At 47.1% G+C, this 24608-nt stretch overlaps 3 protein-coding genes across 6 annotated transcripts; 1 reads left to right on the plus strand and 2 right to left on the minus strand.

The window, feature by feature from the left end:
* Positions 1-35: 35 nt before the first annotated feature.
* On the minus strand, positions 36-1760 carry LOC106747524 (transmembrane protein 222). The gene is made up of 4 exons (XM_014625118.1): positions 1394-1760; positions 951-1161; positions 736-866; positions 36-468 (listed from the first exon to the last, which is right to left on the minus strand). The coding sequence occupies exons 1-4, from the start codon at positions 1519-1521 to the stop codon at positions 384-386; spliced, it is 555 nt and encodes a 184-aa protein (XP_014480604.1). The 5' UTR covers positions 1522-1760; the 3' UTR covers positions 36-383.
* Positions 1761-2618: 858 nt separating this feature from the next.
* On the plus strand, positions 2619-12804 carry LOC106747558. Of its 3 annotated transcripts, none has more exons than XM_014625188.1 (11): positions 2619-2896; positions 3010-3334; positions 4169-4338; positions 4786-5006; positions 5114-5468; positions 5931-6137; positions 6224-6343; positions 6795-7028; positions 8026-8188; positions 8834-9262; positions 9543-12804. In XM_014625188.1, the coding sequence occupies exons 1-11, from the start codon at positions 2878-2880 to the stop codon at positions 10321-10323; spliced, it is 3024 nt and encodes a 1007-aa protein (XP_014480674.1). In that variant the 5' UTR covers positions 2619-2877; the 3' UTR covers positions 10324-12804. The 3 variants fall into 3 exon arrangements, with proteins under 3 accessions (XP_014480674.1, XP_014480675.1, XP_014480677.1); XM_014625189.1 differs by having other exon boundaries at positions 8834-9251; XM_014625191.1 differs by having other exon boundaries at positions 8041-8188.
* Positions 12805-12877: 73 nt separating this feature from the next.
* On the minus strand, positions 12878-21908 carry LOC106747559. Of its 2 annotated transcripts, none has more exons than XM_014625192.1 (5): positions 21550-21908; positions 17407-17922; positions 15923-16202; positions 14988-15614; positions 12878-14858 (listed from the first exon to the last, which is right to left on the minus strand). In XM_014625192.1, the coding sequence occupies exons 2-5, from the start codon at positions 17576-17578 to the stop codon at positions 13937-13939; spliced, it is 2001 nt and encodes a 666-aa protein (XP_014480678.1). In that variant the 5' UTR covers positions 17579-17922; positions 21550-21908; the 3' UTR covers positions 12878-13936. The 2 variants fall into 2 exon arrangements, with proteins under 2 accessions (XP_014480678.1, XP_014480679.1); XM_014625193.1 differs by lacking the exon at positions 21550-21908 and adding an exon at positions 20040-21319.
* Positions 21909-24608: the final 2700 nt, after the last annotated feature.

Genomic DNA, 24608 nt, shown 5'->3' on the forward strand with positions numbered 1-24608 from the left:
ATTATACACACACACACACACACACTCAAACGTATTTTTATAGGTAATATATATGTATACATATAAATGTGCATTGTAAGTTATGAACCATAAATCTGATAAATTGTTCGATACACAAATGTTTCTACACACAAATGCGGATAGATATATTACCTTCACTGGTATAATTCCTTATATTTCTTGTGTATACAAAATCCTGATTAATATTCCAGCATATAATACTGAATTATAAGCAACGTAAATTACAATGCCAAGCACTTTGATTCAACTGAGCTGTATGCTTGCACGTTTGTTCACCAGATTTCCATGGAGAGTATTTCAAAATGTACGTTTTTTCGTACTTAAATTAATAGCGGTCATAATTATTCCGCTTATACGCACATTTATATACTTAAATATAGACTTAGTCCGAGTACAATTATGACGAGTAAGCAAAAAGGTAACCAAGTCTTAAGGTATCCCAGTACACTGAAACAATAATACCATCAGTGAGAATAGGGATGATAAGTGCGATATAAATATCAATGTATAGTCAGTTACAAAAAGGTTGCAATACTTTTTTTAATAAGTTTTAAAATGCATTCTTTGTCCAATAAGAAAATTTATTTTTTAGTAATTCTCGAGAGACTCATTTCCTTATTGAATATACAAGATGTGTTGCGAAACCCATCGGAAAAGTGTTGCAATCCTTTTATGGTTGACATACATTTTTACACTTCTCTCAGTTATCTTTACCTGACATATTTTCCATAGATCAGCATATAAAACGCAAGTTTCACCATGTTCCAATTGCTCGAGCTGTCATACGCCATTAAGTTCAAGGCTTGAGCTACATGCGAATGACAATTGTCCCAACATAAGTAGTGCTGTGGAGAAACGACTTCTGTGTCATTGTGCGCATGAAACTGCAGCGTGTTCCTCCTCATATTCTAGTTGTATCATTTCATTACCATTCTAGTTTTATAAATTTCGCTAGCTTCTGCCACAGCTGCATCCCATCCCTGTACACCTCCTTTGGCTTTGGTATAGTCCAACTGCCAGTATTTGGTGGGCTTGCCAAATGCCATGTCGTCCTCGGAGACGTGGTAAGGCCCTGCGAAGTCCCTTATCACTCCCGCCGACGTTGCTATGCCCATGTGTCCAATAAAAGGCAGTATGTATCTTAAAAATCCAAATAAATTCCCATGCTTTGGCTTAAAAACACGCACATGTAACACGTGACAAATATGAACTCTAATTTGTCGTGGGAAAAATTCGAGAGCCTCGTGCGTCCTCTCTATATCCTCGTAACTTATCAACAATAACAATCACAACGGTGTGACAAATGTCAGGATACGCAGGAGACAGATTGAGGTTAGGTGGATGACGCCCGAGATTTCGGAGATCAATTTACGTTAGGAAGGGCAACGGTGTCCAGACGACGCAGAAGGGGAATCTCTGTCTTTCCGGGTGTATGCTGAGATCCATCTCGGACGTATCATTTGACAGCTCCAGGATATCTGTCAGATCAGGATCTCGCATAGTTTTCTCCACGAGACGCAGCGCGGCTCCGCGTCACTACGCGTCAATGGCGGGTAACTGATCGACGCTGCAGTAGACCGGTTTTTGTTGTCTCGATTATCCAAATGGGACTTCACTCGAAGAAATTCAGAGACCGATATCCCACGTAGCACGAAACGTCAAGATTATTCTGCGTGTGCTCAGGACGTTCTAAGATGCTTCCACGACGTCTCGGATACATTCGGGATGTTGTTAGGACGTCTTGTGTTGTTTCTCTGGAATGTTTTATATATAATAGAGGAGAAGGTGATATTATATATAGTCTTTGTATATAGATGTTATGGCCTTCCTTAATATCTCCGCAATCAAGTCGAATTAGTGACTATTTATGGAATCGTTTGTTTAAGAGCCCGCTGTTATACAGTGACGATAATATGCTAATACATAATATCCGCATAAGCGCGTAATATTATTTAATATTAAGTAATATTCTACATATTATTTAATACTGAATAATATTTCTAGAATATTAATAGAAGGTTATATGTTTGATAATATTAAAAAAATAATATTATTTAATGTTATTATAATATTACATATTTTTTAAGTATTCAACTCTATGCATATATATATATATATATATATATATATATATATATATATATGTATATATATATTTTATTTATATATATTTTTCTATATTATTATTATTTTATTTTTCATTATTCTAAAAACATTTTTATAATATACCAAGAATATTACGTGAAGTGGTGTAACATCAATAGAACATTCCTACAATATTAAAAAATATTACATAACATTCTTAGAACATTACAAGAATATTACTTTAATATTTAATAATATTTATATAATATTCTGGGAATATTACGCGTTTATAGGGATCCGGCAGTGATGCGACAAAGCAGTTGCCAACGTAGTTGCCAGCTGACAATGTTAGTTATAACGCATTTTTATTTGTGAGTATTACGAAACGTTTACAAGATACATTTGACATTTATTACACTATTAAATATGAAATAAATGTAAAGATGCAAATGTTGCAAAGATGAGATCAAAGGTGATCTCGGAAACAGCATTGAAAGGCACGATAAAGCCGATAAAACGATTGTGTAACTTGCGGATTTGCAAGTCGATTTTATTGTCATCAGTAAGTGCAATGTATTACAGACGGGTATAACTCGCCGTAGTGAGTAAAAAACACAAGGACGACGCGATCTGCCGCTTCAAAGATGCCATAAAAGTGCCTTATTCGATATTAGCGAGGTGTGTAACACCGTCGCTAACGAAATTATACGCAATCGCTGCTCGGCTTTCCCGGGGCAAAAATCGCAGAACGTCGCTTTCCGCGCTGCGAATATGCGTCGGACTAAATACGGTAAGGGAAACACACGCTATCGCAGTGACAACTGAAAGGAGAGCACACGCGTCGAAAGCAAACTCGCCGAGCTGCCTCGATACCGACGTTATCTCCTTCTTCTTCGGGTGCAGTGATCTTCGCGACGTCCTGGTGGGTGCTTGCAGTGGTCGGGAATGTCATCCGCAACGAGGACATCTGCGGGTCCCACAATGGCAGACGCATGTACCTGGAGCTGGGCGAGAAGGGTGTCCTCTACGCGAAGAACGTCACCTTCGTCAGGAACGCGCCGTCCAGGCAGCCGGCGCCGCGTCTCTACGCGACGACTAACAGCTCGCATCATCAGTGCAGCCTTGGACTGGTGACGTGTCCGTCCTGCGTGATCGTCGTCACTTTCAGGAGCATCGCGTTGTCGCATCACTGCGGCGACGGAGGTGTCGTAATGGATAGCCCCTGCAGGTGGGACGGCAGGTGGACTGCAATGCGCGGCCGGTGAACGCGTCGTTGAATGTTCGGATTCTTCCGAACATATTTCCGGATTTAATCAAATTAATCGATGCAAATAATCAGAGTTAGGGTAGTAACTACACAGAGTAAAAAACATTTCGCACTTTTGTTAAAATCGGTCCGTGTTAGAAGTTTCCTGTTGAATTCTCAACATAGCCGTGTGCCAATTTAACGTATCGCGATTGTGTTAATTTGAAGATATCGTGTAGAATTAAATTCAACGTTCTTTTGCGTTGAAATAACATAATTTATACGTAAGTTTAACATAAGCGGGAACACACGTCTTATCCCCGCGGAGGGACGACGGTTTTGCGTTTAATTTTCAACTTAAATTAGTTAAAAATAAAATGAAAATAGTACATAACATGATTGCGTAAATATCGCAAATAAAGCGACGGAATTATAATTAAATATTAGATGCTTGTACAAGTTCGTCGGATGTCCGTCATTTTGTTATATTGATAGTAAAAAAAAAAACAGTACATGCGTCGTACTTAATCAAGGTACACTTGATATCGTTGTTCACTTTCTGCCACCTTTCACGTAGCTGCCTGCGATATTTCACGTTTGTAAAATGATTCTCTCGAGCCGATAGAGACTCATCGGCGGTTCGACGGACTTTTGCAAGCCTCGTCGCTTTGTATGTGCTTTGTCAGGCGATTAGCTTCTGCGGTTTCAACTCGGCTTCGTCAGAGAATATTCTACACTACGTTATTATTACCTTCCGGTAACGATGCGATGTAAAAAGCCACAGGCTTGCTTTGAAAGCAGATATGTGCTTTGCAGGTGCGACTACGTGTGGCTCTCGGAGCCACCCTACGAGGACGTGTCCGGCACACCGTTCTGCGGATTTTACGCACCGATCACGTACAGATCGAGCACGAGAACCCTGTCCATAAACCTGCTCTATAGCCAGTCCCACAAGCACGCCTTCACCATCGAATACACGGCGGAAAGTCAGTACGGATACACGACAACGTTCGATCAATAATTTCCGTGTTTGACTATATTAACGTTACGAGCTGATCCTTGGGATTCCCTGGTCGGGTCCGGCTAAGAGCAAGCCGGCACGGTCGCGTTAAAGCTTAATTAGCCGGACATGCGAGAATACAGTATCTCCTATCCGGCTTCTCTCGGAATAACCGAGACGAAACTGTGAGATGATATCGCGATACATCTCGACTCAATTAGAGAGAGTCGTATTTTGAGAGTACCCTCTCCATCCTATTTCGCGGAATCTCGCAATACGTCCCCCCTTCCCTCCGACTTGCCCTGTAACGGGCATGGAGGAGCATGAATAATTTTTATCTCCTTTTTTCCTCCTTTTTCGCCCTTAAATCGAACGTCATTGCGCGGTCGGACGGAGTATTCCGGAATAGACGCGCCGCTCTTTCGCCCCGCAGGAAATAGACTGCACTTGAAAGGCACGGAAATGACATCGGGGCCGCCGACAAAGGGCTCGAACGGCACCGGCGGCGGTATTCTGACCTCGCCGTTTTTCCCGGCTCGATATCCCCGGGACCTGGGCCTGGAATATATCATCACGTGTCCCAGCGAGGCCCTCACCTGCCGGATCAGGCTGCTCTTCAGCGACTTCCAATTGGCGTCGGTCTCCATCATGGAGGTTAGCCGAGTGCATCATAATTACCCTCCCTGACACCGAGAGCTGTCCCGCCTCTTTGACCCTTTGTAGCCGACGGGCTCAATGCCTATTCTTGCGATCCCCTCCAGTTCTACGACTGGAACAGCCAACGCTTGGACGTGAGCAGCGGCGCGAGATTTCGACCGCCGGTCATCGTCAGCTCCGGACCGTCCTTGCTCATCAGGTTCTACGCGAACGGCGGCACCGGTCTGGGATACAAGGCCTTCTACTCATTCGTGATCGGCCACACGTTCGACAAGTCCGTGCAACCGATCACCGACTGCGGCGGATACGTGGAAAACTTGGGCGGCGCTATCACGATGATGAACATGGTCGGCCAGGGGGTGAAGACCTACGACTGCGTCTGGCTGATCCGGCCGCCTAAGAACTTCCTGCACATGAAGACGCACATGTATCTGAAGGTAGTCGGTTTCGCCGACATGGGTACGTGAATCACGGATGTAGTTTTAAAGGTTCGCAGGTAGACCGGGTATTTTCCGCGTATTTCTTCGCTTTCCGTCTCGAGGGGCGGGAAAATTCGTTTAGAAAAGTTCACGTGTGTGTTTATAGCTTTGAAGGCTCGGAAAAGACTGGGTTTCTTCGATTTTCCCGTCGTTTTTTCGTTTTCCATTTCTCCCCTCGGATTAATGGAAACGATTGAAAAGATACGTTGTTTCAACTTCCGCGCATGTTAAACGTACTCGCACATAAATTGTGTTGTTTCAACACAAAGGTACAAAATGTTTTTTACCGTGTAAGAAGCCGAAAAATGAGAAAAAAACCCGGCTTGTGCCGAGCTTGAAAAACTAATTATGAATCGGACGAGATTTCTGTAGAGATTCTGGGCGTTTGCGCTTGCATTCCTCGAGAACGTCTGCTGCGATATCGAGCGAAGTTGTTTTCCAGCCGGCAATACGGAGCTGATCATAAAGGAGGGCCCAACCTCGGCTTTGATGTCGTTGGAAGTCATCAGGCACCCGGCGAGCCAGCTGCAGCCGCCTAGACACAGAGAACACGTCGCCCCGGTCTCCAGCGGGTTCCACGTCAGTCTTCGTGGCACATTCGGCCCGAATTCTCACTTGGCGATCGCCTACGCGGCCTTCAGCTACATGGGTGAGTTTGTTCCCGACGATGGCGAGTTGTAGGGTACAATTGACAACCCGCTTGCAATTCGATTCTGACGGATCGTGCGTTTGCAGACTGCTTCGCCGGCAACGACTTCCTCTGCCAGAATCACAGGTGCATCCCCAGCCAGTTAAACTGCGACGGCTTCGATCACTGTGGCGATAACAGCGACGAGCCGTCGACGTGTTTTCAGGGTAAGTCTCTTGGAAAACGACTGCTACTTGAAAGCTCGATGTGAGAAAGACACTCAGACAAACTCCGGGTAGTACGTTTTTAAAGAGAGAGACGTGCTCAGTACAAAAAAAAATTCTAAGAATGCCACCAGTATGTTGGTGAAAGATAGACAACGACATCGATCACTTCGTTGTACTGAAAGAAAAAAAGTGCTACATGCGAGTAAACATTTGCTAAGCGGTATTGAAGTAATTCTTTTATTTGGGTTTCAGAGTGAATATTTTCTGCGAGAAAAATACTTTGTCTGTTTAAAAATAAATGGTCTATTTAAACGAAGCGGTTGAACCGACATCGAAATTTCAGTCGGGAAACTGAACCGAGCTCTATTTTCGATTTTTCGAGCAATATTAGAAAAATTGTGTGTTGAGTAAGCATGAGCTGCTTTCCAAGCTGTCTCCAACATTTCCGCAGACTGGGAAGTGGAGCCGCGCGATCGCAAGTGGCACACGAACAAAGCGAATTACTACTTCCCGAAGATCGATCGATACCCCGATCTGAAAACGGCCACCCTGGTGTTCGTTGCCAGCAGCCTCGGTCTGATTGTCCTGATATCGGCCCTCATTATACTGCTCTACAGAATAGGAGCCAGGGCGAGACAACAAAGGGAGCTGCAGTCTCGTCTCGAGACAATCAGCGAGCTTCTAGGTACGTGTGCGTGTTTCCCTTCGCGATCCTTTCGCGAGGAATATTCCTGTCGTTTGCACGGGACGTCTCGGAAGTCGCGGTACTATCGGAAAACAGATAAGACGAAGTGCCGTTACTTGCTCACGGCGAACTTTGAAAAAGAATATCAATATAGGACCGTAATGGGCCGAGACATGGTTATACTAGCCATAAAGAAGCGTCTCTTGATTATAATCGACTTACAAATTAATTGAAATTTGTCGATCAAAGCAAACAACCAAATGTTTCGGTCATACTAGATCTTCTTCAGTGGTACACCCAATAAACAAGGAACATTAAAGTCAGTCTCTCGAAACATTAATTTTATGTGGATTTTATAAGTATTTTGACATAATATTTTATAAATGTTTTTAAACTGTTATACTTAATAATATAATATTCTTAAATATTAAAATCGTAATGTAGAAATATTATTTTTAATGTTCGGGTCAAATGTTGTTAACAATGACGTTGTGTGCAACATCAAGGACTATATATTTGAGAACGTTACATGTTATAAAATATCATTATAATAACGTTGTATTAATGATTTCTTGCTTACTGGGAAACATAACGTTGAAATACACGAACATGACTTAATAACAGTCGACTATAATAAAGACACTTTTTTACGGCATTAGTATCGTGCTTTGACTCTTTACGGTCCTATATTAATTGATTTTTGAAAAAGAAGGTGGAATAGATTCGATTTATTTATTTAGCTCACGCGTCAACTGTCCTTTCTTATCCACAGGTAAATTTGACTTACGAGACAATTACGAGACTCGTTTCTGTCCTAAAAAATCGATGTTTGCGAAAGATGAACGCGTTTTTACCGAGTCGTTCGCGCGTGAGTCCGCGGAATTATATCGATCGTGAGCTCTTCGAGTACGCGGATCGAAGCGCGTTGACTGCTAATGGGAGTCGTTGGCTCCCACAGTTAATGGGAGCAAGACGACTCTCACGTGACTCCGGACAGTTTTTAATATTGCAGACGGCACACGGATTGATGAAATATCCATTCCGGACGACCCACCCGTGTACGAAGCTCCGCCGGGCTACGAGGAGGTCGCGAAGCTCGTTTTGCCGAACAAGGCTCGGTGCTTGAATCGCGAATCTTGCAACAGAAGCTCCCCGAACCAGTAAGATCCTCTTTTCGCTGTTTTATTTTGATTCATGCTGGATCTTTCAGAGTTACCGGGTAATATTTCAGGCTCTTTGATAATCCCTCGCAGCCTGCGGCTAAATCATTCCGATCTCCCTGCTTCGAATCCCGTCGTGAAGTAACAGTAACGGTAACTTTCAATCAAATGAAAAATAAGAGCCGTTTTTCACTCAGAATCAACGATTCATACCCATTCGTCTCTGAGAATGAGAGCCCGCTAAATCTTTAGATCCGATTACCACGACATATACTCCCGAGCGGAAAACAGGAGAAACCTCCAAGACAAGTGCGAGCATGAAATTCCAATTTTCACGAAACCGCGCGATTTCTATAAATCAAATGTCGAATCAAAGTTTAAAATAAGACTTATAAGAGTATTCGCGCGGAGCCATATTAGTGCGATTAAGTAAAAATTAAATTCGCATGAATCCAATGTCGTATCGAATTCATTTGTAAATTTAATTTGTATTTAATTGTATTTAAATACAGTTACCATATATCAGGTCGTCAAGGATGAAATTTACTACAAATTTCATCCTCGACAACCTAATAATATTACAGTATTCAACGTAAACGGCTTTACTTTTTCCGCGTATTTAAAATGTCGAATCTCACTATCAAGGCACGAGGACGCGAATTCCTCTACCTACCTGGTAGTGGATGGCGCGAGCAACAGTCGTAGCAGTCAAACGACCCCGATACCGTCGGGGAACAATCAACGGCCACGTGTACCCAAGAGTCCGCCGCCCCCTTACATCACGCCGCCCGGAACTATATCCAGAAATGTAATAGCCGGCTTGTCGGCCTCGATGAAACAGATCTGTCCGATCCGTCGTACATGGCTCCGACGTAGTGCGCAATATCCCCAATCCGTCGATGCCTCGTCCGTTCATGTCGCAGCTACGATGAATCGTCCCGCCACTTTGGACGCGAACTGGCGACCCGACGGTCCTCCGAAGGAGACTCAGGTCGCTGCGGAAGATGCTGCGGAAACGACGGAGGAGAATCACCGGAGTGCATCGGGAGAACATTACGACGAGGTCGTCGACGGGTAATCCTAAAATCCCCGAGATCTCCAGATGTATGCAACTCGATTGAAAAACTACTACTCATAGTATCGAGTATATCAAAAACAAAACCGTTTGTTTCGATTTTTTCTTGAAAACCAAAATTGAAACAATTCGCGACAAAGTAGGACAAAATGTTTTTTTTTCCGACTCTTTTTATTTACCCGCGAAGAGAATCCGAAAAACCCAGAAAAAAAATGAGAAACTCCGATTTTTTTTCTGAGCCTTTGAAAATCGTAATATCGAGTCGAATCCTGTCGGCAGACCGGACGACCGAAACTCCAGCTGCTCCTGCGAAGGCGCATGCGGCTGCGCCATCAGCAGAGATCTTCAGGACCTCCTGATCGGCGATTCCCCGAACAATTCGACTACACCGACAAGCCACGACGACGACCGCGAGATACCGGAGCCGGAAAACGATCGTACGATTGCGTCTACTTCTGCGAAAAAGACCAACGATTGCCAGGAGACGGAGGATTCCTCGATATCGAAGCACGTCATCATACGCCTCCTAGGCAGCACGCTGACCAAACCGTCGCAGCAGGGCGCCAGCTTGACCTCGACGGCGGCGTCGTCGCCGACCTCCGGCACCCCCTTCCGCGAAGCTTCTTCGAGGAAGCTGTCCGTGTGTTCCCGCGACAGCTGCTTCACCAGGATCTCCACATTGAGCGCGTGCAACAGCTACGAGAAGCTGCAGGACGAGTTCGAGATCATGTCGGAGGCGGCGAGCCCCAGCAAGATAGCGAGCACGTCGAACGGCACGCCGAGGAACATCCTCGGCCGGCGCGGCAGCAAGAGACGCTACTCCAGCTGCGACCTGGACAGCCTCTACGAGGGCATCCGCGTCTTGGACTCGTACTTGGCGCGCAGGAACCTCAACGTATCCCATGGACACCGGCAATCGGTCGCTGTGATGTTGTTCGGCACTCCAGAGCACGGGATTGCGCGCAATCCGACCGGCTCGTCGCAACGGACCACGAGGGAGTTGCGGGAGAGGATGCGAGCCCGCATATGGCGTTCCAGCGAGGATGCCTCGTCGAGTTAATTTAATTGTGATTATACGTGCAAGGCAGCTGGGCCACAGAGCGAGAGGGAAATCAGACTTCGAGCGTCGTAGACCTCGACAGAGAGGAATTGATTATCGAGGAAAAAGAATATGATTCTATGTATCCGAGTTTTCTTACTTTTCAGGCGAGCGAAGAAAGAGAAAAATAATAATAATAATGATTAAATAATATACTGTCGAATTAATCTTCTCTTGCCAACGAGATTACGAGATTGGAGGGCTAACGGAATATAATGGTTTTAAAGATCTCTTGGCTTCAACCGAATTAACAACACCGTAAATCCAAGTGTGTTATTTTTACACGCATAAATCTGTCACAAAATGACATGATTTGACTGAAGCTATTTTTACATGTTTCTTGTCGAGGATTTAACTTACGTCATTTAAAACGTTTAAGTCGTATTAAATTAACACGTTAAATTACGACGTCAACACGTCGAATCATAGTAAATGATGTGATTTGAAATGGCAAGACGCGCGTGAGAAATATGTAAGAAGAGCTTCAGCTAAAGGATTTGCAGTGAATGAACATTAGAAAACGAGCGAAGGCTAGAGCAGCATTTTTTATTAAATCCAAAGAAACCTTTCTCTTTATGTAGACTGCTGCGTAGGATGACTTTCTAATAAAGGTGCAATTACTCAGCAATCCGCTGTGTCACACACTCGAACAACTCTCTATATCGGGTTTTATTTCTGCATCGGTTTTATTTACAGAAAACGGAGAGAGAAAGGGAAAGGGAGGGGGGATAAAAAATATTCCCACGCGAAGAATGTGTGAGACGCGTCAGTAATAATAATAACAATAATTAAAATAATTTATAATAATAATTTATCCACCTGTGGGCAGATAAAAACCCATCTCTCGTGCATCAAAGACGAGTGGGCAAATCCCCGTGGACGACTTCCTCCTCATGGATGTGCCTCCCTTTCGCAAAGGTCAAGCTCGCGCGACGTCTTCGAAATCAGAATCTCGCGGAGACGAGCGAACACGCTCGACGAATGCGAAGAACGTTTCTACACTCGTGCTTTCTCTCAAACCTTATCGCTGTCGTCTACGGAATTTGATTCACAATTTGGCTCACTCGATCCTCGACGGAGAGAGACTCGGATGGCGAAACGCTCGTTATAATTACATGTCTTACGAGCGCCGTCGGGCTCGCGTCGTCCTCGGCGGCGGCGTCGTCCTCTAAGTTTTAAAAACCTAACGTAACGTCGTAGTAAAATATATGTCACGATATATTCATTGGCCTTTTTGTGGTATTTTCTTTCTTCTCAGCTTATACACGTAGAGTCCCCGTACTGCTCGTGCGCGAGGGCGACGAGGCTTCGAACCGCCCTCGGTACGGGAAGCAGAGGCGTAACACTTTGACGCTCGATTAGCACAGAACGAACGGACTTTGGCACTTCTTGTAAGACAGGCACACGCGTTACTTACGAACCAGAACTAATGTTTCTAAATGCGGTACGTTCGCAAGGGCGACGAATACGGGCTCGCGTAATATCTCCACGATTACGTGCTTTGGCCTCCTTATCATCGGTGCGTTCTTCGCACGCTCATGCATCTTTCACGAATATCGATCCGAGAGAAAGAGAGAGAGAGACAAAACGTGCAATCGTAACACTCGCGCGATCGATGGACGCGCAACGGTGCGTGGAGGAGGAAACAAAAGAGGGGAGGCAAGTAGAAGTAGATAAAGGATTATCGCGAGCGACACGCACATACACGCTCCGACACGCGCGATAATGTACATTAATTACACGATAAATTACAGAGGTGTGACGGATTCCGCTGGGCTCATTTCCCCACATACGATGCTCGTTTTCTCCCGACGATTAATCCACGTAAACGGAGAGCGCGCGCGGCGAGCTTAGCCAGCTAAGCGCCGAGAACGAAATTCGAGACTGCGAAGCGCGGAAGCACTGCCTGTCGATTCGCCGTCGATTCGAGAGCCCAAATCTAACGTCGCGTCCAACGAACGCACGGAAGAAACAATTCCGTTTGTGCAACTGGATGCAACTGGGGACCAGACGACAACTCGATCGTACAGTCGGCAGATTAAAACAAACACTAACCAACGGTAACATTACATATCTATGTTGGAATTTCTCACTCTCACTGTGTTAAGATTGGTCCTTGCTGACATTTTGGCGTGAAATTTTTCACACACCCGTGCGTTAATTTAACATATTGTTTTCATATCACTTCAATATTTTGCGTTGAATCGATTCACGTTTCGTGTTGATTCAATATGTGTAATAACGGTTGTAAATATTGAGATAACGCATTTTATACCTCACAATGTTGATTAAACATATTATGTATATCAATTTTATGTTAACTTTGAATTACAATATATTATATGTACGTGAGATGTATACACAATGTTTGTGTTACTTTTCAACATATTTACCTTGTGTTAAATTAACACAAAAATTTTCGTGGATTGCGTTTGGGACATGTAAAATATGTTAAATTTAACACACCATTTTTTACCGTGCATCGATATTTACCGGTAGGTTGCAACACTTTCTTTTCGGTGAGTTTCGCAACGCATCCCGTGTCCAATAAGAGAATTTATTTTCAGTAACCCCCAAGAGATACATTTTCCCGTTGGATACGAGATGTATCGTGAAATTCATCGGAAGAAGAGCGTTGCGTTGCAACCTTTAATTTGCCGACCGTGCGCGTACGTATGTATGTGTAAGAACAGAAAGATTTCCGTAGGAGGTTTCTCGATCAACTGGCCCCCCGAGTTGTCCCAATTGAGTTTTAATGCGGCTGAAAATATTCTCACGAACGCGACGGTGACATATCATTTCTCGTTATCGAATTTTTCATTTCCCGAGTCGCCGAGTTTCCACTTCGTCCCCGTTTCAATTGCAGGAACCGAGTCTTTTCTTCCGCGCGAAACGCGAGGTGTCACTCGCCGGCTAATCGAAATAGCATTTCTGGCGCGTAGCTGGGCGTTTAATCCCCATTCGTCAAGAATCGACGATCTTATTACGTCGTGTCGACGAAGCCGTCTCTATTCACCGGCACTGCCCGAACCGACCGATCGAATCAGCACTTGTCGTTCATCACTGGAATTCCAGGCTACTACCGCAGCCACGACGGGGGAAATCTAGTCGCGCTAAAGTGTGCAACCACTTTTCACGTGTGTAACCGCTCAGTTTCCGGCTTTGAGACGATCGATATGTGCGCTTGATATGTGCATTCGATACCTCTTGCCAAGCACATCAACACAAATATGCGATTGAGAACTCGGCAACTCAAGAGCTGGCGCAGAGGCGGCGATGCGTGAGCTTCGACCGGCGGGCGAATTCAGTCGGATCGATCGTCGCGGAAAAGGCGCGTCGTGAGAGCTCACCGAGAAGCTCCGCCGAGATCTTTCCGAGTGTTTTCCGTTAAACGCGTGTTCTCGGTGCTCGAGAACAAGCCGTTCTTCTCGGAAGAAAGACCGATTCGTCCGATCTCCCCGGAAGAACTCGGCCGTTCCGGCGCGACGAACGATTCGTGGAAGGACTAACGAAGTACAAAGTTTCGATCGACGCGACGTCAGGTCGTGCGGGGACCCCGGCTTCGACGAGTTCACTACGTATGCTTGACGCATTGGCAGTACTGTTTCATCCCGCGATTCAGACACCGGGCACTCATCGCGTAAGCGTTGATCCTGCTGACCTCGCTGTCGGACAGAGTGTAATTGCCGTTGCCGTGATACCTGATGGTGACCTCGAAGTTGCCGTTGCCCGGCGTCGTCTGGAGCATGTAGAGGTAGGCGACGCTGGCCGAGTTCTCCGTGCCGAAGTCGATCACCCGGTCGACCCGGTGGAGCTTCTTCAGCTTGAGTCGCGCGCACAGCCGGCGGCCTTTCTTGTCCTTGTAGTTGCGCACGATGTTCTCCACGTGGTCCAGGAACTTCTGGATGCCGTTGGTGACGATCCTGTCGTGGAGGTTGGCCGACTTGAAGGCGGTGCAGGTGCACCAGTGGTACGCCACCCCGGCGTCCTGACAGCCTCTCTCTCTGGGAACAGGCGCGAAGAGGGACTGGCAAGTGGCGCAGCCGGCGCTCGGCTCGGCCGCCAAGCCGAGGATGTCCCTGAAGGTCTCGTAGAGGTCGTACGGCGAGGTCAGTCGATTCTGATTGATCTCGAGAGCCCGGTGCGCCTCCGGGTTCTCCCTGCGGAACCACTCGGGCAGCCAGACGTAGATGTACGGCAGCCTCTCCTCGTACCAGCCGACGAAGGTGTTGCGAATAGCGCCCCAGCGCATGCCGTGGTCGCTCAGGAAGACCACCATCGAGTCGTTGAGCACCGCCTCCTGCTCGAGGAGCTCGAACCGCTGCAGCACCCGCGAGTCCATCGACGAGATGCCGTTCATGTTGTCGTGGCTGACGGTGTTCGTCCAGAAGAAGCCGAAATACGGCACGCCGACGAAGGTGCGGGCGAAGTTGACGGCGTAGTCGAAGATCCGCTCGAAGCTCGTCTCCGGCCCGGTGCAGTACTTCATGTTGAATCTGCAAGCAGCGCGAGTGAGTTTCAACCCGGTGACTTTCCCTCCCGCACGAGGAAGACACGAGCGAGCTAAGCGAGAGACGCGCGCGATGAACAGGCGGGCTAAGTAGTAACTAATGAAGCGTCACTACCTTTTCTTCACCTTCAGCAGCTTCTCGCTGGCCAACATGTAGGGTCTCAGGTAGTAATCCGTGGGCGGCTCGACGAAGCCGACCTTGAGGTAGTTGAACGTGTTGAGTACCGTCTCATCCTCACCGTAGGCCGTCACGTAGCCGGCGTTCCGGAAGTTGTGCCAGAGGAACGGACAATTGTCGAGCTTGTAGGCGACCGTCGGCTTGCACCTCGAGTACGCCTGCTGCGAGTTCTGGCCGGTCAGGATCGCCATCAGGTTCGGGAACGTGTTATCGCCGATCTTGTTGTAGCCTTTCAGCCCGATCCAGCCGGTCTCGCGCAGGTATTTCTCGGTCTTCGGCATGGTTCTGTAAAAATTCAGCCGACTGACGCTGTCGATGCCGAGGATGAGGACGCTCAGCTTCCTCGGGGTGTCCGACTGGTTGACGCTGTGGTCGACGCGGTCGCGCACCTTCTCGGGGTTCAGTACCGCGTGGACGTTCTCGTACACCGTCTTCGTCGTCTGCTTCGCTTTCGCCTTCACCTTCGCAGGCTTCTTCGCCGTCTTCGATCTGCACGACACGTACACCACCTCGACTTCGGCCGGCAACGACACTTGCCCCGTGAAGTTCTCACATTGCTTCACTCTGCCGACAGAGAAAGGACACGTTCGCCCGGTTTCGCGGGGAGTTTCTCTCGACGCTTCAGAGACGCTCCGGAGACCTTGGAAGGTATTTTCACTTGAAACGTCGTTTTGTAGGCGATTTTTGGAAATCCTTCTTGAAAGAACTATAAGACGTACAATTCTAAAGTTTTGTACAAATATTTATCTGTGCTTTAACTATGTATAGTGATTTCTACACATTATTAATCTCGACGTTAATGAAGTCAAGGTACCGAATTCCGGTCGTCCGTGACATCTGAGCGTTTTAAGAGCAGCTTCGACCAATCTTACGATATTTTCGAGTCGTAGTCGTCTTTCTTCGGCTTGTCCAATTTCGGCCTGACTACCGACGACCAGCAACAGGCGACGTCGCTGTGTAAATTCGTTATGGCGGGGTCAAGGGAGAGGAACGCGCTACCGTTAGGCTCCCTCGAAATTTGCGTGAAGATGAGATTGTTCGGACATTTCTCCAACTTCTCTTTCCTCACGAACTTCACGATGGACGGATCCAAAGGCTCTTTGGACACCATGTGGCATTTCGGATTCCACACGAGGTAGCCGTCTACCATACCTGCCGTGAGACGTGAGCCGCTGTAATTTCGTCGTCTTCGCGACGCGAGGATTCGACGGCCGAATAATAAAAAAATAATAATCGAAGAACCGCGAAGATCTCGTGCTCGAATAAGCGAGAAATAGCTGGATAGACGAATTCGATGCACCCAGTCGTCATTCGAATATCTTCACTTTGACTCGTTTGTTTCTCTCATCACGTTCGGTCGTAAGGTATCGTTCGTTATAAATAGTTGACGATCGATGTTGCAAGACTGTTCGTTAATTTGTCAACACATTTGGAATATTGAAGACCTATCGGTGGTGGGAAAACTCCACTTAACTGCCAATTCCTCGTAAATGTTAATCTCTTGAGCGGCCCGGGTTGCGGATGATACACCGCACCTCAAAATTGTATAAAATATCGACCGTATCGGTTTTCGCGAGATACAAACGAGTATTAATTAGCGGTAGTACACTATTCGACATGTTTGAAGCTTCGAAACTTCGATATAATTCAATATTTGACGACACGGTTCGAAGATTCGAAGTACTCCAAGTTTCGAACTCTATTTGAAGATTCGGAAGATCGAAGCTGTTAAAGAACTAATTTTGGAGAGTGTTACTAAATCCTGTGCAATTAGAGAGTATCAGTTTAACTCAGATAACATTAAGGCGTCTTTCAGAGAATAAGATGTCTAAAGGATGACTTTAAGAAGTTTCTTCGACATATATATGTTGTTTGGCAAGTATTTTTAATTAAATTCTGAGATTTATATTTGTCCAAGTTTAAAACAAAGTGAATGAGGAAAGCACAAATGATAAACAGCAAATCTCGTTAACTTTATTTTAAAATAAACGCAAATTTTGCTATGATATATAACAACACGACGCAATGTAATTTTCTCTTGCATCGCGCCTGCAAAACGAACACACGTGCTTTCTAGTTTTTAAAGTTTCGAATGTTCAAACATTGAAATATTCGAATATCCGAATGTTCGAATTTTCATCTTTCAAAAATTCACTCTTCGAATATAACGCGTCGGAAGTCTAGAAATTCGAAGTTTCGAGTATAATTTTTAGTCCTGATATTAATTCGCAGGGAGCGTTAAAGCGATGAACAACGGTGCTCATAAACGGCATCCCGAATATCAATTGTAATCAAGGATCGAGGTATGAAGTGAATCGAGGAACCCCATATTAGCGACGAGAGGCCGGTAACTCACCTTCTGCGATGTTGTACGACTTGTAGGACGGATACTGCACTTCGTACTCGTAGTCGTCCTCGGAGATGAGGTAGAGAGTGACGATCAACAGGCACGGCAGCAGAACCAGAACGAGGCCGGGTCTTCGGCAGAAACACTCGGTGAAGCGCGACCATTTCGCCTTCCACATCATATTGTCAAGGTCGCGCCTTTCTCCGGACGCAGTTGGATCAGAGGATGCTCCTCCGCATGATCTCGCGTCGCTCACGCTTCCGTCGGCTCCGCGGGTGTCCCCGATTCACCCTCGAGGACGTCTCAACTGCTCGCTGGCGTGTCGCTGGTTTGCCGCTGCTGGTCTCCCGACGCCCTCGCGCACGACATCGGCCACGACGGGGACGTTCGTCGCTATGCGACTCACTGTTCGCCTCGTCCTCGGCTTTGTCCTCTCGACGACGAGGCAAGGCGGTCATCGAGCGGGCGCCGTGCTTCGCGAGTCACCCACGAGCTCGACTGTCTCGCGCTACCCTGATCGTCCTTCTGAAATCGAGAGAGTGAAAGAACGAGCTCTTTCAACGTCGCGCCTTGTAAGGTGAAGATTTATTGAACCGAATGCGAGGATTATCTTATCGATACGTTACGATAGTAACGTATGCATTATCTGTATCGCCATAACTCGAGGCGCAACTTCGAAGATCTTCCCGACAAGATATCCCGATTTTATTTAGTATTTTACTTCATGTAGAATTTAGTAAATCGTGTGTAACAGATTTAAGGCGGTGAATAATATATGTAATGGGGCAATATATAATAGAATATGTGTCAACAAGATATTGAGTTTAAATAATATAGAACGACGATGGAGGAATAATTTAGCAAACCTTTGTTAACGTTCCCTTTATAACTCTATTCGATATCGGCTTCGGATTATTTACCATCTCCGTGGTATTTCGTCAACGCTTTCGACACTTCGCCGGTCTACTTAACCGCACAAGTTATATAATATTTTACGTTCTATCACGCAACTTATGTAACGTCCCTTTATATGTTCCCGTTTCTGTAAATAATAAATAATCTCGTTTCCCCCGATCGGACCGGTTCACCCGCTGAATTCCTTTGGTTCGATTTCCGCCGTCGACGGCCGTTCGCGGCCGAAGGTCGCGGAAGAAGTACGCACTTTAAGTTAAAAATAGCCGGTACCGCACTCCGGTACGGCGCGTGGAGCTTGAAATTACTGCGAGTATGTTAGTAGTAATTCGATATTACTTCATTAGCTGAAATTACCGCGCGATCATTATTAGTACTATTGTGCGTATCGTTACGCGGTATCGCGGGAATAGAACGTATAGAATGTCGGCTAATGATTTAGCCCACGATCAATCATCCCGATGCGGCTGCCGATCGTCGCCGTCGTCTCGCAAATTCGCCGCGCGGAACATGTCGCGCGGAACGCGCGCGATTTCCCCCGAACGGCGCGCGAGGTATGCGGAGGTACGTAGGAAGGTACCGCATTGAATTCCGATGGAGAAGAAAGGGCGGCCGGCAGAACTGCGGCAGCGATTCTTAAAGTGGCCAGGCATCAAACTGATTAGATAAATGCCGTTTGCGCGGCCGACTTGTACGTTCTCATCTCGAGCGCGGCCGTGCCGCGATATAAAATCCCCGGGGCCGACTCCGTCAATTGCTCTCCGCAACGGATGCGTGTATCTGCCGATAAGGCCGCGTCTGGTTCTGCGCGCTTCCGGTAACCCATTTACGAAAATCTGCATCTCGGAGCGAAATAGCCAGGCGTGCGGCTCGCATTATTTATTCCCGCTTGCTTCCTTCGCGCCGAAACTCGCCGAGGCGCGACGTAATACGTTCGACGATGTAATTACCGTAGAGCGAGAGCGAGAAAGAGAAATGGTATTTATATTATCGTCCCAGAATAACCGTCTCGGGATGTGCAGTGACTATTGCAATATTTGACCCGAACTTTAAAACATGGCGCAAGTACTATAATTTTGGCATCGTATAAGAATTAAATTCAAATTAATTCCAGGAGAAAATCACGATATCCTAACTCTGATTCTCATTTTGTGACAAAAATTAGATGTACGAATTATTTTTAAACGAAGCCGAGCTCTTGGATTTCTTAATTTTTTTCGGCAGTTTGGTTCCACCACGACGTCCCATCGTGTAAAAAGAGAAAGAGAGAGAGGGAGAACTTCGATGCGGAACGAGCTGGTAATAAAGCTCGCGGTATGAAACGTGAATGAAACGTCGGGAGCGTTTAAAATGGAATACGACGTGCTACTTGAGAGTAACAATAGATAAAACCAATGCGCGGAGTCGTTTCCGCATGGCGATTGTTACTGCGCAAGGTGTATTTTTGTCACTGCCTGGCGACGTAATCATCGAGGGAATTCCCCCCTCCTCGATCGCTTCACGCTCATTCAATTATTGCGAATTTGTTTATACGCGTTTATCAGAAGAGGAAACAATGTCGATGTCAGAGCCAAAGATAAAATCAGTACGATGTTATTTTCCGCGTGTGTCTGTGTGTGTGTGTGTCGTTGCGCAAGTTGTTTTTTGTTTCGGCTAGGCAACGACAATAAGGAAATTTCCACCGATCGCCTCACGTATATTATTGCGAATTTGTTCAAACACATTTGTACCTCCGGTTTGCTCTCGCGGCGCGCACAGGTGTTTCGCCGATAATGTTTCTCTCTTCTCTTCTCCTCGATATCACCACGTAAATTATTTCCGTCTTGTTTCCTCGGGTGAAGAAACACCTTCGCCATTCGCTGTGCGCTTTTATCGCTGATCATCTGCACAGATTAGCCGATCGCGAATCTCCTTCACGCCTGTTCGTTTGAACAGGTAACATAAAAAGAACACATCCACGTAGCCGCATGGTCTGCAGGTATAATAGTTCCATCGGCACGCGGTAGATTCTCACCTAACACTGGCAGGTGCCACTCGATGCAGAATTTAACGTGAGCTCGATGTTCTTCAGCAATGTTTATCGAGACCGATGGTCTGTTCATTTTAACCGACCTGGCTGCGTTAATTGAAGAAACTTACGTGCACATTGAAGCGGAGAAAACGTCGTAGTAAAAATCGCCACAAAATTGTGTAATATCGAATCATACCGGAATTATAACTGAAATTATGTACCGTACTAATTCAACCCGGTTCTACCAAAGAGAATAGATCTCGAGACGAAAATGAGCGGGTCGGAGAAAGTGGACGAGTCGACGGAGATGATTTCCGATCGTTCACGCAGCACTCGAATCGCGAAAGCTCGAGGACCTGTCGACGGCGTTAAATTTCAACGTGCGGCACCGCTGCGTGCGCTGTGTTCGGTGCAAAATGTCCGTTTGTCCTCGGCCGACAAACGGTTATCAACGATAATACCCTCCCGATACGGGAGGCGGAAGACGAGATAAAACAAACGTTCTCCCGTCGAAAGCGTAGGTGCGTGTGATCAAATAATCGGACGTCCAGCGGACGAACCACGCAGCTGTCTCGCGAACCGGCCCGCGAAACCGGCGTTAGAATGTAAACGTGACGTCAATCTATCAAAAGGGCCATTTATCGAGCGGCCGTTCCGGGTAAACAATCGGACGTGCGATTTAACGCGCGCTCTTGGAACGCGTCGAGAACGTCGCGCGACGCGTTGACAGACAGCGGTGACATCCGAACCCACACACACGGGGCAGCTTCCTCGAAAAAGCGTCGAACCAATTCTCAAGCTGAGCGAGCGAGCGGAAAGATCCGCTCGGCCACGCGTCGAGTTTCAAGGCCGCGAATGCGAACGCGCGACCTCACCTTCCGTCCTTAACTCGGCCCCGCGAGTCGCGGCGGGAACGTGCGAGGGTGCGGACGATTTTCGCGAGGAATTCACACACGCACACACACACTCGGGCGCGCGACACACACACTCGCTTCCGATCTCGGAAAGAAGTGCCCGCGGACCTCGTTATCCGTCGTCCGCGGCGCTCCGGAAGTCGATAGGACTCGTTGGGACTCAGCGATAACAACGCGCGGTTTCGCGTCCGCCCGTCGTGGTTTCGGTCAGGGCCGCGGCGGCGAGACGCGCTTCCACGCGGCCACATGGACGGACGGACGGACGGACGGGACACCGCCGCCTCCTCGGCAGGAGGAGGCTCCCTTTTCAGTTACCTCTTCGACGCAGATAGGCGGCTGCTTCCTCTCTCTCTCTCTCTCTCTCTCTCGTGATCCACGATTCAGCTGGCTCCTGCGGCGCAACGTGGTAGACGGCGCGGCGTCCCGCTTTCCGCCTCGCCTCGTAGTAACGCTGGCGTAGCGCGCTACGGGGTTGAGCTCGGCAGCATAACGGGCCTCGGCACGAGGTCTCACCCCGCGAGGGTCGCGGAGGCGAAGTTTAATCGAATCCGAGCCGGCCGCCAACGCGCGCGCGTGTGCCACCCACGCTGCAACTCCGTCGCCGACTGACGAGATTCGCGCAAACGTCGTCGTCGTCGACGCGGCTCTCGTCGTCGTCGTCGTCGTCGCCGACGGCGACCACCACCGCCGGCGTACTTCCACTCGTGCGCCGTGCGCCGGCGATGCGCCGCGCGATCGTTCGTCCGTCGGGACTCCGGAGAGCGACGGTGGTGGGCTCTCTCTCTCTCTCTCTCTCAGCCGGGGATCCCTCTTCCAACTTTATCCGATCGAATTAATTAGCTCGAAAACTGCCGTTGACAGGCTCCACTCTCCTTCGATAATGGCTGCTACGCCGGGCTGAAAACGCTGATCGCGACAGTATGCGGATGCAACGTCGGGGGATTATTTGTCATTGTTATCGAAGAGCCTCGGAGAGAGGGGGGGGGGAGTGCCACGTTCAAGTAAATATTCGCCGAACGATTGTCTTAATTGTTTGGAGATTAACCCTTTGCACTCGAGCGGCGCCGATACGGCGCTCGGCCGATTTGAAGCGTCAACTCGAGCGGCGCTGCTACGTATTGTTCTCTGCGAAAATCGCTCAAATGATGGCGTAAGCCTTTTATTGGGGGGCATGGAAACTTGCCTGGTCAATTCCTACATTCTTTATAAACTGGGAAAGAACAGAAAAGGGGAAAAGCCACTCACCCATTTGCGATTTCTAAAAACACTTGTCGAGCAATTGAGAAGATCATATCGCCAGCATCGTGAGCAAGCGTCGACGTCGCATACCGACGAAACCCGACTAAATGGGAAGCCTCACATAGTATTAAAAGGGCCAAAAAGGGACTGCAAGGTTTGCTCTGACCGTAACACGCCTGGCGGTAGACAGGAAGTAACATATTATTGTGATACGTGTCCAGATAAACCTAGGATGCATCTTGGGCATTGTTTTACGAAATATCACATCGAAAACTAATTACAGAGTGTAATATTTACCAAATTTTATTGTATTCAATATAAAAATAAATGAATTGGTGAAATTTTATTATTTGTATACGTTTGTTTGAGTATAAATGATTTTAAAGTACCTGTAAAATGCTTCCCTAATTTAGCCGAAATCGTCTCGAGTTGCTGGTTCGCGCGAGCGAAAAAGGCCTCGAGTGCAAAGGGTTAAGTGAATATCACTTGAACGTAGCACCTTTTCCTTTCAGTGTACTACGTTTAAGTAAGATTGATTTAATCCGGGTAAGATAATTATTCTGAGATACCCCTTAATAAATGTTCGCTTGGATGCAACGCTTTGTTCTTTCGGAGTGAGACAATCGATGAAATAGAAAGTGAGATAAAGCAGTACAGATATGATAACGTTAAATAGATCCGAAGATTCGCAATAAGATTTCCCGAAACGAAAAGAATCGAGCGTTGGATGAGCCGCGATCTATTTTCGAAAGATCGCGCGCAGCCACGTCGAGATCGGTAGCGACGCATCGAGCTTTCCCTTATTAGAGCGACGACATCGGCGACCTGGGCGAAGGATACACACGATTGCATCGAGCAGATCTATTTTTAATCCCGGAATGCAACGTGGAGTATGCATTGCGTCCTCCGGATGTCGGATTATTTATCGAGATTATCTCATCTCGGGGCGATTCGACGCGGCGGACTCGATATCGGATTTTTATCAAGGCCTATTGCGCACGGACCAGATCGACTCCGGTTCATCATCAATTTTCGTTAACTCTATTAACTCGCCGCATCCGCTTTGCGGACAAGACGCGCTAAACGCATCGGTAATAAACCGCTAATTCGGGATCGCCGGCGGAGAGCCGCTCGGTCTTGGGAGAGCTGAGGTCGCTGGAACACGCGGTCTCTACAATCTCCGGCCATATTATTAGACGCACTTTGATTTTTTATTAGAATACAAGTTAGGAGCAGAGGAAAGGCTACTAATTTTATATCTGCTCAATTAGAATCATTCCGGTGTCGGCCAGCGCTTTTACTTGCTGCAACCTTCCGAGGTGTCAAATCACTCGTTTCACTCGTAATTTTTTGCAAACGACATTAATATTTTTCACGCGAGAATCGATTTTTCCGTTAGCAAGCAAGGGATTTGAAGTTTCAAGTCACGAATAAATAAAAATAAAACTAAGTTTCAACTGACACACACACACACACACACTCAAAACACGTACGTTCCCGTTGATTATCAACAACGCAACTAGCGCGGTTTCATACTCGTTCAATTGTCACTGTAACAGCCAGGTGAAAGGACGTCGTAAGAAATACCTTTTACAGTAGAATTTTAAAATAATAATAACGGTTCCTTAAAACATAATCCGACCGACAGATGAGCCCGTGTTGTGAAGCTGGTCCCCGGAAGTCGATGGAATGTGAAAAAATCAAGATGCGTCTAATAATATAAAGCCAGGGGCTGTATATTCGTGACATCGGCGAACGGCTGAACGCGCTAATGAAACGCGCTAAATCCGCCGAGCAACCGTAAAGTTACATCGACTCGATCGCGCGGGATTATCGAGCGGATACGCGGCGTATATCGCGGATCACATCGCGAAGATGCATGACGCTAACGAGCCGCGTATCCGAAACGGCGCCCCACGATCGACCGTGTTATATTCGGCAACGTGGAAATCAAGCGGCTATTACGGACAGATATATAGGCGCGGAGGAGGGATGCGCGCACAGGGCGAGATTAATCCACCGGGCGTGCCATTAATAAGCGTCACGTTAATTTCCGCGACGCGAACTTCCGACGTTAACCGGATGAAAAATGAGCCCTCAACATCGGGGCATCGCGCGCGCGCGCGCGATGCCCC

This window comes from Dinoponera quadriceps, unplaced genomic scaffold (assembly GCF_001313825.1).
Source record: "Dinoponera quadriceps isolate SergipeBrazil2010 unplaced genomic scaffold, ASM131382v1 scaffold2159, whole genome shotgun sequence".
NCBI lineage: Eukaryota > Metazoa > Arthropoda > Insecta > Hymenoptera > Formicidae > Dinoponera > Dinoponera quadriceps.